Source organism: Callithrix jacchus, chromosome 2, assembly GCF_049354715.1.
Source record: "Callithrix jacchus isolate 240 chromosome 2, calJac240_pri, whole genome shotgun sequence".
NCBI lineage: Eukaryota > Metazoa > Chordata > Mammalia > Primates > Cebidae > Callithrix > Callithrix jacchus.
In genome coordinates this window covers 75,753,304-75,767,587 of record NC_133503.1, presented here as the reverse complement: position 1 = coordinate 75,767,587, position 14,284 = coordinate 75,753,304, and the positions used below count along the sequence as shown (strand labels likewise).

General features: G+C 45.5%; 1 protein-coding gene across 1 annotated transcript; it reads left to right on the top strand.

The window, feature by feature from the left end:
• Positions 1–1,046: 1,046 nt before the first annotated feature.
• Positions 1,047–9,370, top strand: IL4 (interleukin 4). The gene is given in 4 exon segments (NM_001257228.1): positions 1,047–1,251; positions 1,524–1,571; positions 6,693–6,869; positions 9,265–9,370. Coding segments are annotated over 4 exon segments (456 nt in total). The 5' UTR covers positions 1,047–1,116; the 3' UTR covers positions 9,361–9,370.
• The last annotated feature ends 4,914 nt before the right edge of the window (positions 9,371–14,284 follow it).

Here is a 14,284-nt window from a genome sequence, read left to right as displayed (position 1 = left end):
CATAAATATGTGCAATATTTGTCAACTTAATATTAATAATAATAAGGGAAGAAAATATCCAAAACAGAGGCAAAACCTTGGCCGGGCACGGTGGCTCACACCTATAATCCCAGCACTTTGGGAGGCTGAAGCGGGTGGATCACTTTGAGGCCAGGAGTTTGACACCAGCCTGGCCAACATGGTGAAACCCTGTCTCTACAAAAAAATAAATAAATAAATACAAAAATTAGCCATGCATGGTGGCATGTGCATGTAATCCCAGCTACTCAGGAGGCTGAGGCTGGAGGATGCCTTGAGCCCAGGAGTTTGAGACTGCAGTGAGCTATGATTATCACTGCACTCCAGCCTGGGTGACAGAATGAGACCCTATCTCAGGAAAAAAAAAAAAGGTATTCCTGAAACCTCGGAACAGACTTACCTTGCTTATGGGTTAGAACCTTATGGACCTGCTGGACCCAAGCTAGGCCTCACCTGATGTGACCTGTCCTCCTCCTTCAAACACCTAAACTTGGGAGAACATTATGCTCCAGTGCTGGGGCAGAGAGTCTATGCCTGTTATTCTCCCTCTACGCAGAGAAGGAGCCCAGATTAGCTTTTCCATGACAGAACAGTTTCTAAGATGCCACCCATACTTGGAAGAAGCCAGGTTAAAATACTTTTCAAGTCAAACTTTCTTGATATTACTCTATCTTTCCCCAGGAGAACTGCACTACGACAAATTCGGACACCTGTGGCCTCTCCCTCCTATGCAAAGTAAAAAGCCAGCAGCAGCCCCAAGCTGATAAGATTAATCTAAAGAGCAAATTATGGTGTAATTTCCTATGCTGAAACTTTGTAGTTAATTTTTTTAAAAAAGGTTTCATTTTCCTATTGGTCTGATTTCACAGGAACATTTTACCTGTTTGTGAGGCATTTTTTCTCCTGGAAGAGAGGTGCTGACTGGCCCCAAATGACTGACAATCTGGTGTAACGAAAATTTCCAATGTAAACTCATTTTCCCTCGGTTTCAGCAATTTTAAATCTATATATAGAGATATCTTTGTCAGAGCATAGCATTGTTAGCTTCTCCTGATAAACTAATTGTCTCACATTGTCACTGCAGATTGACACCTATTAATGGGTCTCACCTCCCAACTGCTTCCCGCTCTGTTCTTCCTGTTAGCATGGGCCGGCAACTTTGTCCATGGACACAACTGCGATATCGCCTTAGAGGAGATCATCAAAACTTTGAACATTGTCACAGAGCAAAAGGTGAGTACCTATCTGGCACCATCTCTCCAGATGTTCTGATGATGCTGTCGGTATTTCTAGGCCATGAAAACCCAACAGCTGCTAGAGAAGTTGGAACTGGTGGTCAGTGGCAGCCAGGGGAGCATAGGGAGACTTATCCCCTGACACTGTTTATCTGAGAGTTTGTAGGAAGTTTTCTCAGTTGGAGGGAGTGAGATGTGCTCATCAAGGACTGCTCTGTCCAGTTGGAGGTTAACTCTGTCTCTTGCTCTCTCATTTCTGCCTGGACCAAGACTCTGTGCACCAAGTTGACCATAATGGACATCTTTGCTGCCTCCAAGGTAAGAAGCCGTCCCACAGTCTGTTTTGGCAAATGGGGACGGCCATCCCCAAGTGTCTGAACAAGAAACCTGTTGAATGGAAAACGAGCGGGCCCAAATTAACTATAAGGTGTTAGATGTTTTCAAAGAATGAGAAGTCTGATCTTTACTCTTAAGCATGTTTTGGTCTTTCTGGTTTCACTTGATTTAGAAGATGTGTAACAGAAAGCTTACAAACTGTAATCCTGACTCAGATCCTGGTCAAAGAAAAGCCTTCTTGGGTTTTACTTAGCTTTGGCATAGTGCCTGGAATGTACAAGGCACTCAATAAATGTCTGTTGAATAAGAGACTTTTTCTGGCCCATACATTTCTGAAAAACCAAATACCCTCACAAAAACAGATATTGAGATGACAGGTTGAGGGAGCTTTCACTTTGTCTAAGAGACTTCCTATGGCAACAGAAAAGGTATTGCCAGAGCCCCTCCTCTTACACAGCCTGGCCACCTAACAGCCCACTGGGTTCCGGGGCTGGCTATCCAGACCCCCTCAGCTTGCTCTGGTTGGCCAAACTGTCCTCCAGCCCGGTCCAGAACCACCCTGCTGGGCGGCGTCCAACATATCCCTGCTTCGGGCTGCCTGGGCATCTCACCTCTCTGCCTCCTGTGCTGCCTCACCCCCACCCCTCTATCTGTAGTGGGAGGAGATAGATGTGACAGCTGATAGTGCATTTTCTCTGACAAACACATGACTATAGCCATATCAATAGTTTTGCACACTTCAGTTCCTGTTTTCATGGAAACACACGGCTGAGAATGAAAGCCCCAAAGCCTCAGTTTAACAGTGGTCTCCTAACTACCTGCTTTCCGAGCGATGAAGCCCTGTGGGCTGGGCAGGGCCATACCCTGGCACCCAGGCCATAGAACACGGCCCATCCTGCTCCATGAGGAACACTGCTCCTCAGGCCTTTATCTAGATTATCTCATTTCATTAAAGGTTATCCCAAGAGTCTGATACAGGATGAGATTCTGAAGGACAAATGCACACTTTTTTTTTTCTGAGATAGGGTCTTGTTCTGCCACCCAGGCTGGAGTGAGTAGTGCAATTTCAGTTCACAGCAGCCTCCACTTCCTGGGCTCAAGCAATTCTCCTGCCTCAGCCTCCCAAGTAGCTGGAACGATGGGTGTGCACCACCATGCCCAGCTAATTTTTGTATTTTTTGTAGAGATGGGGTCTTGCCATTTTGCCCAGGCTTGTCTCAAAGTCCTGAACTCAAGCGATCTGCCCACCTAGGTCACTCAAAGTGTTGGGATTAGCCACCACACCTTGGTAGCAATATATATATATATATATATAAAATATAGGTGTGTGTGTATATATATATATATAAATGTTTGATATTTATATATATATAATCTATTTATCTATCTATCTAAAATCTCCAAGTCTTTCCAACCGAGATGGCTCCTACTAGTATCCAAGAGCCCACTGGGTTGAGCCTGGGTCTCTGGAGGCCTACTGCTGAGAAGGCTCTCACAAAGCCAAGGGAAGCGCCAGCTCACTAGAAGCCAGGCCTAGAGGAAGGGTGAGGGCCTGGAGGTGAGACTGCCTGTGGTTTTGGCCCCAGCTTTGCCACTGACTAGCTGTGTGGCCACCTTTCAGCACCTCTTCACACCTCTCTGCACCTCAGTTTCCACATGTGAAGATACGAAAGTGATTCTGAAGGTGATTGTAGGGCTAATTGGAATCCAGCTCTTGAGTTAGTGGAAAGTGTTATTGTGAGATGATGATATAACTCTGATTAAAAGCAAAGACAGGTTGCAGAGAAGCGATGGTTCTAAGAAGGAGGGGCCCAGGTTGGAGAGGATCAAACCCTCTAGGATGCTGAGCCTGGGGGGACCCATCTGGGCTGTTTCTACAAGACCCCCAGGCATAGGCCAGGACACACCGCTGCCCTCCCGTCCTTAACTCCCCTCTTCACTCAGTCTTCACTCACCCCTCTCACCACACACACAGACATCTCCTAGAACAATCCCACTGTCTGCCTTCGCTCTCACCCGTCTCATACGCCTTCCCCGAACTTCATCCGCCTGGAGTTCACAATCTCACTCTTCCACTCTTTTCTTCCCCTCAAAGATTCAGCACTGCTTACTTACATGTTAAGATATTTCAGAAAGTGAAATGTTGCTATTTTCAAAGCCTACAGAGGTGTTATGCAGAGGAAAATGTACTTCTTTGTGTTCCCAAAGAAAACATCTTTCCAAAATTCAGCCTATTAATTGTATTATACTAAAGAATTGGAGTATCTCTGAGTTGGGCAGCATTCTACTCTTGGCAGCTGCTGGAAAGAAGGCACTGATCTAGGCCCTGGGCTTCACAGGCAACACCTGTCGAGGTGTCTGTGACGTCAAGGCTGTCTGAAGAACAGCAAAGTGGGAAGAAGCGAGCTGGCTGGTTGACGAAGGGTTTCTTGGGTGGACAAGTAGTTGGAGGTATTTCCTATTTACCAAAGAGAGCTAAAGTTCATAATTCTACAGAGAGTTCCATAATGAACCTCAAATATCTCGGTTTTTGAAGGAGTTTCCCAGCTGACTATGCTGGGCGGGACAGGAGATAATGAATGCAGTGCCAATCAGGCTGGATTTGTATGGTCCTCAGTGAAGCTGGTCAAGAACCAAGTTAGAACTCTCACGGAGTCACTGCCACAGAAGAAATCTCCCAAGTGGCTGTTTCCTGACATTCCCGGGAGGGACAGAGTTCCTTCCAGCGTGGGCCCAGGCCCTTCTTCTGAGTGACTCCCTAAGCAGTTCTGAACTGTGAGGTCTGTCAAAGTGCTCCCCCTGAGGCACTGCCCTGGGACAGACACACCCAGCAGCAAGAGCTAGACAGGCAGGTAGGAACAGTCTGGGGCCAGGACAGGATGGAGTGTCACCCTGTCGCTGTAATACCAGTGCCATGAAAACATTAAGGCCTTCCACTAAAACTGCCCTTAGGATGCGTTCTTCCAAAGTTTTTCCATTTGATGCAGACTCTTTTCAATTCTTATTTCATCCTCGTTCCCTTTAGAAAGTCCTTTGAAAAACATCTTTAGAGGGTTTTTTCCTATACTTATGTGGCCACATATGGGTCAAAATTAAGTTTAATTTCTAGGCTCCAAGCCAACATTTCAGAAAATATCTCCCCAAAGTTTGTGGGAAAAGCAGCAAAGCACTGACTCTTCGGCCTTCTTGAATCTCACCGCTCCCTCTGCAGTAGCATGGGTGTCTGCCCTGCTCTAGACACACAGGTAGTGTCTGCCCCCAGCCCATGTCCTCTCCACTTTGGCCCACAGAGCCCAGAGAGGTCTGTTCCTTGGCTCTGTCAGCACAGAGATACTGGCACATTCTTACATTTCCCACTAGAATCAGGAACCAGGAGTGGACTCTCAGTTCATTAAGTAAGTGTCCTTCCAACCGCTCTGCCAATGGACATCATGCCCCACAGGGGGAAGGGGAAGGAAAAGGGGGAAGCTTCTGTAACCAGGGATTCTGGTACCTCAGTCTGGGTCTAGATCTTGCTGGAAAAAACATTAAAATATAAACTGCATTCCCAGAGTCGAGCCTACATAAATAAGAGATGAACACAAAGATTTATATCGTTTACTCAGTGCCGCTTACTTACAGGAGAAAAAGCTGCTCCAACACGGGCCTGACAAATGACAGTATAGCTCTGCCATGTGTTCCTCTGCAGCTCTCAATCCCATGCTCTTAAACACCACTGAAGGCCTTAGGAAGAGCTTATGGTATATGTAAAGCGTAAAAAAGTTACAAAACAGTGTCGACAGTTGATCCCTATTTTAAAAGGAAAAAGTATTTTTAAAAGTGTGATGATATTTACCAAAATATTAACAGTAGTTACCTCTGGCTAGTGGGATGAGTGAATGTATTTTTGTTGAATATGTATTACCTTTATAGTAAATATATATTACCTTGATCATCAGAAAAAAAAAAAAAACTGTAAGAACTAAAAAGCTGCTTGGACAGTGCTGAGGATAGAATCCCTGAGGATCTTGTCGCTGCTCTTCTGACTCAGAGAGTCTGGGCCGGACAGGGGTGGTCTGAGATTCCGCATTCCTAATAAGCTCCCAGTGATGTCCATGCTGCTGGTCCATGGACCACACTTTGGGTAGAAAGGAACCAGAGCATGTCCGGGCAGAGGCTGGAGACAGCTTTGTCTGAACTGGATAAAGGAACTGGGCTCAAGCTAAGACCCCTCTCCAGGTTCTGCATCTTTGTTCTTCAGTGGAAAATGAGAGGACATACCAGACTCGGTTCAGACTGAGACACAATCCCTTTCCTGGGTTCCCAAGGACTTGTTCCCTATGTGTCCATTCCCTCCTCTAAAGCTAAGGGCCCCAGGAAGAGCCATGTGGCCAGACCCTCACAGTTGCCGGCATTCCAAGGAGATTCTCACTCTGCACCATGTGGGGCCAAAAGGCCCCTTATAGAAGCTCTGCCCAAGGCTCAGCTCAATGGCACCCGCTCCCAGAGCCTACCCTGATCTCCCCGGGTACCCTTCCCCGAACTGCACACTTATCTCTTGCTGCCTGGGGAAATATCTTAGCTCCATGTGCTGCTCTCCTCTCCCACGGGGAGGGCCAAATGGAGAGTGCTGCCCAAAGCAGCAGAGTCCAGGCCAAAAGATGTGTGCTCATTTATTCATCAGGCATGCAGGATTTCCAGGGAAAGCTGGATTTTAAACCCTTTTGGGAACGACAGCAGAACCTGACTGAGAGCTCATGTGGGCACTTTCCATAGAAAAATAGCTCCCAGGGTAGACAGACAGGGATGCGGAACCAGGGCTGTATGACAGATGGTCCTGCATTCTAGTCCCCACTGTGCCCTTCCCTCATGGGGTGACTTTATTCAGATACCCGTTCAGCAAAATCAGCTGCTGCGTTTGCAAGTAATTGGGTGAGGTTGTTGACAGAGGTGTATGTCTGTGGCAAGCAGCCTTCCTTCAGTGGAATACTTGAAGATGGGTCTGTAGTGGAGCAAACTCACCTCCATTTGTCCCCCTGGAAAGAAGAAATCAAGAGGAAAGATTTCTCTCCCATCCTCCAAATGGAGCTGGCACCTGGCTATCTGTGGCATTTGTCTTTCTAGAACACAACTGAGAAGGAAACCTTCTGCAGGGCTGCGACTGTGCTCCGGCAGTTCTACAGCCACCATGAGAAGGACACTCACTGCCTGGGTGCAACTGCACAGCAGTTACACAGTCACAAGCAGCTGATCCGATCCCTAAAACGGCTGGACAGGAACCTCTGCAGCCTGGCGGGCTTGGTAAGCAGCACTGCATGCCCAGGAAGCAGGCAGCGTGGCTCCTGCTGCAGCAGCCTCATTTCTAAACACTCCTCCTCAGGAGCTGCAACACTTTTGGTCAACCCATTCATTCATTCGTTTAATAAGTATTTGCTGCAGCTCCATGAGTGCTGCGTGCTGTTTTAGGTGCTGAGGACGTGTCATTAAAGATGATGCACAGGCCAAGTCCCTGTTCTCATGGAATGTTCTAGTGGGAGAATTAGAAAAACAAACATGTAAAATGATGCCCAGTAGTGATAAGTGCTACAAAAATATATATAGGAATAAAGAACGTAAGGGTCATGGGGGAGGGGGCTGACGTAGGAGCTGGTGACATTATCCGTGCAGATATTTGAATTAAGTGAGGGAGCAGGCCACGTGATTAACTGGGGAGACATCATTCCAGGCAGAAGGAGGAGCTACGCAAAGGCCTTAGGATGGAAATGAACTTCCTGTGTTTAAACATCAGTAGGAAGGCCAGTGTGGCTGAATCAGAGTGAGTGAGGGGGAGTTTCTAGGACAGCAGATCACACAAGGCCTTTAGATTCTACCACAAGCATGGCAGGGAACACCTGCAGAGCTTTTGGGCAGGGCAAAGACTGTGGTATCTGATTCACATGATTTAAAATGGTCAGTCTGGCTACTGCGTGGTAAATAGGTGAAAAGGGGGAAAGCACAGAAGCAAACCGGCCTGCTGGGAGGCTACCACAGTAAACCAGGCTAGAGACGCTGGTGGTATGGACAGGGTGGGAGCAGTAGAGGTGAACAGATTTGGGATGTCACTAAAAATAGAGCCAGAAGGATCTGCTGACAGATCTGTTGTAAGGGGTAAGAAACAGAGGAGGAAAAGATGACCTGTTCATTCCTCCCAGACCTCTCTGGAGATAGTTGGTACTGTTTACAGAGAGATTGAAGACTCGGGGCAAGGCAGGGCTGGAGGTTGAGCAGAAGATCAAGAGTTCAATTTTGTATATTGCACATATAAGGTGGCTGTTGGATAGCCAAGTGAAGGTGTTGAGAAGATGGTTAGAGAAGTCTGGAACTTAGGGAAGAGGTTGCAATATAAAATTAAGAGTCCTTAAGATAGATGCTATTGCAAGTCTGAATGACAGAAAGGGAGAGATCCAAGGACCGAGCCTGAGATCACTCCAACGTATGGCGGTCAGGAGAGAAGGATCCAGCCAAGGGGCCTGGGGAGTAGTGGCCAGTGAGGCAGGAGAACACTGAAGAGTGGGCAGTACTGCAGGAAGCTGGTGAGGACACTCAAGGAGGGAAGGTTGACTGTGTCAAATGTACTAAAAGTTCAGGTCAGGTGAGGACCGAGAAAGGCCCCTGGGTTTGGCTGACGGAGGCCATGGGTGAGGCTGATGTAAATCGGTAGGAAAGAAAGCCTGACTTTGAAGAGGGCTCACCGAGTGGGGGCAGCAAGAGGAGCCAAAAAAGGAACAGTGAGGGAAGAACACACTTTGAAGGTGTTTAGCTATAAGGCTGCAGAGAAATGGAACCACAGCTGCAGGGCGGTTATGGAGTGAGGGAAACTCTTTTTAAGGTGGGGGTATACCCAGCATGCACCGTGGGAATGGGCCGTCAGGTGGAGAAGGGAGAACTGAGGAGCGGAAAAAGAGGGAGAATCACTAGAGGGCAAAAGTCCTTGTGGCCCAGAGTGGATGTTAACCAACATCAAGTAAAGGAATTAATTGGCTTTAGAGGACAACAAGGACATGTATCATCCCTTTGGGCCTACTGCCTTGTATACATTGCAATAGGTAATGGGATAGGAACTTGGCACAACACATATTCTCTCTTAATTATCTCCATTATCTTATGAAGCAGGCAAGTAGTAAACAATTGTCCCAACTTTACAAATGAAACTGAAGCTTTTATAAATTAAGTAGTATGACCTAAGCAGTGTGATTAATAAATGGTAGAGCTGAGATGCAAACTAAGCAGTGGTCTGGTGGCATCTAGAGTTCTTCTCGCCTTCAGGGCTGCTGTTTAAGGGCAGGAGGGCTGCATGACTGAATCTCTCTCAGAGTCCAGGCAGCCATGCCTGGGTAGCTCTGAGCCAGCATCTTCAATAACACCCTCTGAGCTAGGTGCTGTGACACACTTCTCCAGAGACTGCACCCGCCCCACACCCCTGAAGGCAGATAGGTAATGGTATACAGTAACCATGTCTAGAAGTATAAGTAGAATGCACCCAAAACAGGTAAAACCTGCTGGCTTAGTGACAGAGACAACTCCTAGTCAGGTTAGAATGGAGGCCCTGGTTTGATTAAGTGTTCAGGTGGCAAGTGCCAGAGTAGGCTTGACCAAGTGGACAGGCAGGGAGAACAAATGCTTACCAATGCAAGCTAATGAAATGTTTCTTTCGTAGAACTCCTGTCCTGTGAAGGAAGCCGACCAGACTATGTTGAAAGACTTCTTGGAAAGGCTAAAGATGATCATGAAAGAGATATATTCAAAGTGTTGAAGCTGAACATTTTAATTTATGAGTTTTTTATAGCTTTATTTTTAAAAATATTTATATATTTATAACTCATAATAAAATAAAATATATACAGAATCTAACAGCAATGGCATTTAATGGTATTGACTATGTTTACTTGACAAATGAAACTATGGTTTGTAACTTTTATGGCAATCAATTTAATTTACCGAAGACTATAAATGGTGTGGGAGCAAAACAGGAAAGATCACGTCCCCCTCGAGGAGCCCCCTCTGGAATCAGGGATATAACACACAGTTAAAGAATACAAGGCCATGCCAGATGTGAATGGTAAGACAGCTTGGGTCCATGAGTGCTATGGATTACCACGTTTCTGAACAGAAAAGGTGTCGACTGGATATCCAGAATGTTCTCCCCCCCTTGGCACAAAGACTGTTATATTGAGTCTATGGAAAAAAGTAATCCTCAGTACACCACATGGCTCTACAGTGAATGATATTTAAAGTCACAATAATGTAAAGTATCTCGATTCTCAAGTCTTAGAACCAACCAGTATACAAAGCACAGAAGATCTGATGATGGTTAGAGAACAGACTATAAAGTGCTCTCCACCAGACAATATAAGAGCTATAGTTGGAAATGTCTGCGAGGTGAAAGCAGAGGAAAAGAAAGAGAGGTGGACACTGCTATCTCCAGCTTGCATGGAGAAGGGGCAGTTAAATAATACTGTCTATGGTGGATGGAATAAGAACACAAGATTTAGAGATTGATCAAAATTACAAAGGTAATAGAACTAAATAAAATGTACTATAAAAATGTGGAAGTAGTAGAATAAATTAGGCAAATTCTCTTTCTTCAATAGGGAAATGAATATATGATATCTAACATGGATAAAGCAAAAAACAGCTGGTAAAAGTGGTCATGGGATGGCTGGGATGTGTACAGGGGTTGATTATACTATTCTGCTTTTCTACATAATTGAAAGTTTTCATCATAAAAAGAAAAAACAGTAATAAAAATGAATCAAGAAATCTTTGGAATTATAATGGTAGTCACTGGAAAAACTAAAAACAAAAAGGGAAGATGGAATGCTGGGAATGGGACTTGGACTAAACAGGGCTGGAGAATTTTGGCTTTCCATTATAAGTCTGTGTGTGTGTGTGTGTGTGTGTGTGTGTGTGTGTGTGTGTTACCATGTGCATAAATGAAATGTTTTTTAATTAATGAAGAAATACCATTTAAAAGACAGTAAGTGTTGGTGAAGACATGGAAAAACTGGAACCCTCCTACCTTGCTGGAGTGATTGAAAAATGGTACAGTCACTTTGGAAAACAACTGGCAGTGCCTCAAAAGGATAAACATAGTTTATGACCCAGCAGTTCCACTCCTAGGTATATACCCAAGGGAACTAGAAACACATGCCACACAAAAACCTCTATACAAATGTTCATAGCAACATTATTCATACAGCAACAAAGTAGAAGCAGCTGGGCACAGCGGCTCACACCTGTAATCCCAGCACTTTGGAAGGCCGAGTCAGGAGGATCACTTGAGGCCAGGAGTTCAAGACCAACCTGGGCAACATGGCAAAACGCTGTCTTTACAAAAAATTAGCTGAGCATGGTGGCACATGCCTGTAGTCCCAGCTACTGAGGAGTCTGAGATGGGAGGATGGCTTGAGCCTGGCAGGTTGAGGCTGCAATGAGCCACGATTGCACCACTGTATTCCAGGCCTGGGCAAGACCCTGTCTCAAGAGAAAAAAAAAAAAGTAGATGCAACCAAAATATCAATCAACTGATGGATAAACAGAATGTGGCATATCCATAAAATGGAGTATTTGTCAAAAAAAAGAAACGTAGTACTGACACAGGCCATGACATGGATGAACCTTGGAAACAGTATGTAATGAGAAAGAAGCCACACGCAGAAGACCACATACGGTATGATTCTACTGATATGCATTATTCAGGAGAATCCATGGAGGCAAAAATAGAATATTGATTGCTATGGGCTGCGGGTCGGGGACAGGGTACAGAGGCATCAGGAGTGACTGATAATGAGGGGTAGGTTTCTTTTGGGGTGATGAAAATGTTCTGATATTAGATAGTGGCGATGATTGCAAAATTCTATGAATATACTAAAAACAACTGAATTACACGTTTTAAAAGGATAAATTTGGTAGTATGTGAATTCTATCTCAATAAAGCTATATTTAAAAGAAATTAAAAGGGGAAGTAAAACTAAGGGTCATCAAAACTTGCCTTTTGAAGACTTTTTCTCTGCAAGAATATAGATCTAGTAACAGTGATTGAGCACTCCTTTCATCCTCACTTACGCAGATGTGACTAAATTAATACTAGTACTAAAATTACACCAAAACATGTAACATCTTTTTAACCCTTTCAAAATAAGGGAACAAATCAAAAGCTTCAAGTCTCACCCTGACCACAGCCAGTTTCACCCTGCCCACATAAAATACCAGCATGCCAAGGGCAATAAGTAACTAAGAGTCATGGAGCCTTCTTAGGCCAATCGGAGAAGACACATGCTATAAATTTTAATTTCCTTTCTTTTTTGATTGAGGCTCATTTGCATTCAATGGCTAATGTGAGCTGTAGTCTGCCACAGGATATGAGTGGTGGGTTACAGTTTGTGTTTGAGGCCAGGATGGTAAAGGAAAGGCTGTCAGGAAGATTTAGAGAAGGCCATGGAAAGGACACATGCAGACTCTAGGCAGGTCTGTCATCAGATAAGTTTAATCAGGCAAGATGCAACTCACATTCCCATTTCCTCCCAGACAGGCAGTCCTGGCCTCGGATGCAAACATACAACAACCAGACTCTGAATTTCCAAAGAGAATGAGAACACACACTGAGGAGGATACATATACAAAGAGTGAATGAAAAAACTTCAGAATTAAGTGAAAGTTAAGATGATTGTCATCGGAGCACATTCATGTAGCAAACTCAGCCACAGTCCGTGCCTGCTTCATGGGACATGCCTCTTGCCTGCGCCTGGAATGTGACATTGACAGTAAGGCTGAACCTTTCCCTCCTGGCTATCAATCAGCTACCTCCACCTTTTGCCAATGAATAAACTATCTGTAACTGGCATCTAGTAGGTAATAAATAGTTATTGGATAAATGAATCAAAAAATGATTTGGCTCAAATCCATGGCTGTATGTCTTTTATTGAAAAAGATGGTGGCCTCTGTTACAAATGCCATGAGGACCCCGCTTGTTGCTGGCGGTCTGTCCATGTCATTGACCCTGCTCTTGGTTTTTCTCTCCTCTCCTCTCCTCCACATCATCTCAGGATGGGAATCTCAAGGCTAAGTACAATGCAGAACTTTCTTATGGAGCTGTTGCAGCCGCCCATGACACACAGGGCTGGCTTCTCAGTTTCTAGCAGCTTCCACTGTGAGCAAGGTAGGCACTTTCTCTGGTCTTCGGGCTTTCTAGATTCAGTTTATCAGCTCAAGTTGGAGTTCCATTCCCAGGTGGAGTACTAAAATCCCCAGTTAATTGTCATGCCCGGCATTTCCTTAACTGGGCTTTTGCCCTAAGTACCCAGACATCCCTCTCCTCAGCTCTCTAAAGTGCTTTTTTTTTTTTTGAGACAGTCTCTCTGTCACCCAGACTGGAGTGCAGTGGTGCAATCTCAGCTCACTGCAACCTCCACCTCCCAGGTTCAAGCTATTCTCCTGCCTCAGCCTCCTGAGTAGCTGGGATTAAAGTTACCTGCCACCACCCCTGGCTCATTTTTTGTATTAGTAGATGGGGTTTCACTATGTTGGCCAGGCTGGTCTTGTTCTCAGGTGATCCACCCCCTCAGCCTCCCAAAGTCCTGGGATTACAGGTGTGAGCCACCATGCCCGGCCTAAAGTGCCTATCTTCTAATCCATCCTGTCAACTTCTTCCTGGTCCAACTTCAATCTCTAAGCTTTCTGCTCCTTCTAGTTTCTGATTAGCCAGAGTTAAGCCAAACAAAAGTGAGTTTTGGTGTTTTGTATGCTCACTGCAAACCTGGGTATTTACTAGGCAACATGAATAAGGAGAAGACAATTTCCTTCCTCAGTTTATAGCAATCACGAGTGCAAGAGAAACAGCTGAGAAGAGAGGGAGGCTAGTACTCTGGCTGATGATCCTTTCCACCTCCAAGACACAGGTGTGTATAGCATGTGCTCTCCCAACCACCATCCCCATCTTGCTCCCTCCATCTAATCCTTCACAATCTCTCCAGCAGTTGTTTTTCTAAAACACAAATAGACTGAGTGCAGTGGCTCACACCTGTAATCCCACCACTTTGGGAGGCTGAGACAGGAGTATCACTTGAACCCAAAAGTTGGAACCAGCCTGGGCAACATAGGGAGATCCTGTCTCTACAAAAAAAAAAAAAAAAAAAATTTAATTTTTGCACACCTGTAGTCTCAGCTAATTGGGAAGCTGAGGCAGGAGGATTGCTTGAGCCCAGGAGGTTGAGGCTGCAGTGAGCCTTGATCACACCACTGCACTCCAGCCTGGGTGACAGTGAGACCCTGCCTTAAAACGACACAAAACACAATGTGAGTGACCCACTTAAAATCCTTCTGTGGCTTCCCACTGCTTACAGAAAACTCCAAAATAGGATCCTGTCCCATCTCTTTCTCAGCCTCATTTTCCCCCACCCCTTTTGCTCTACTTCAAGCATACCACCAATGCACATGGCATCCAAACTCACTCACTCCTGGAATGCCTTTCTCCAACTGTTGAACTGCTTAAGACCTCAAACAGCACTTCACCTGAGAAGTCTCTTCTGCCCCTTTGGTCAGGCAGATATGTGCCAGGCATGGCAGCTGCACAGGAAGGATGCGTACCTGGCAGCTCCCCATGCAGCCTCTTTTACCACAGCCCTCACCATGCTATGCAGTCATTCTCCACTCACGTGGCCACCTCTCTTTCCTGAGAG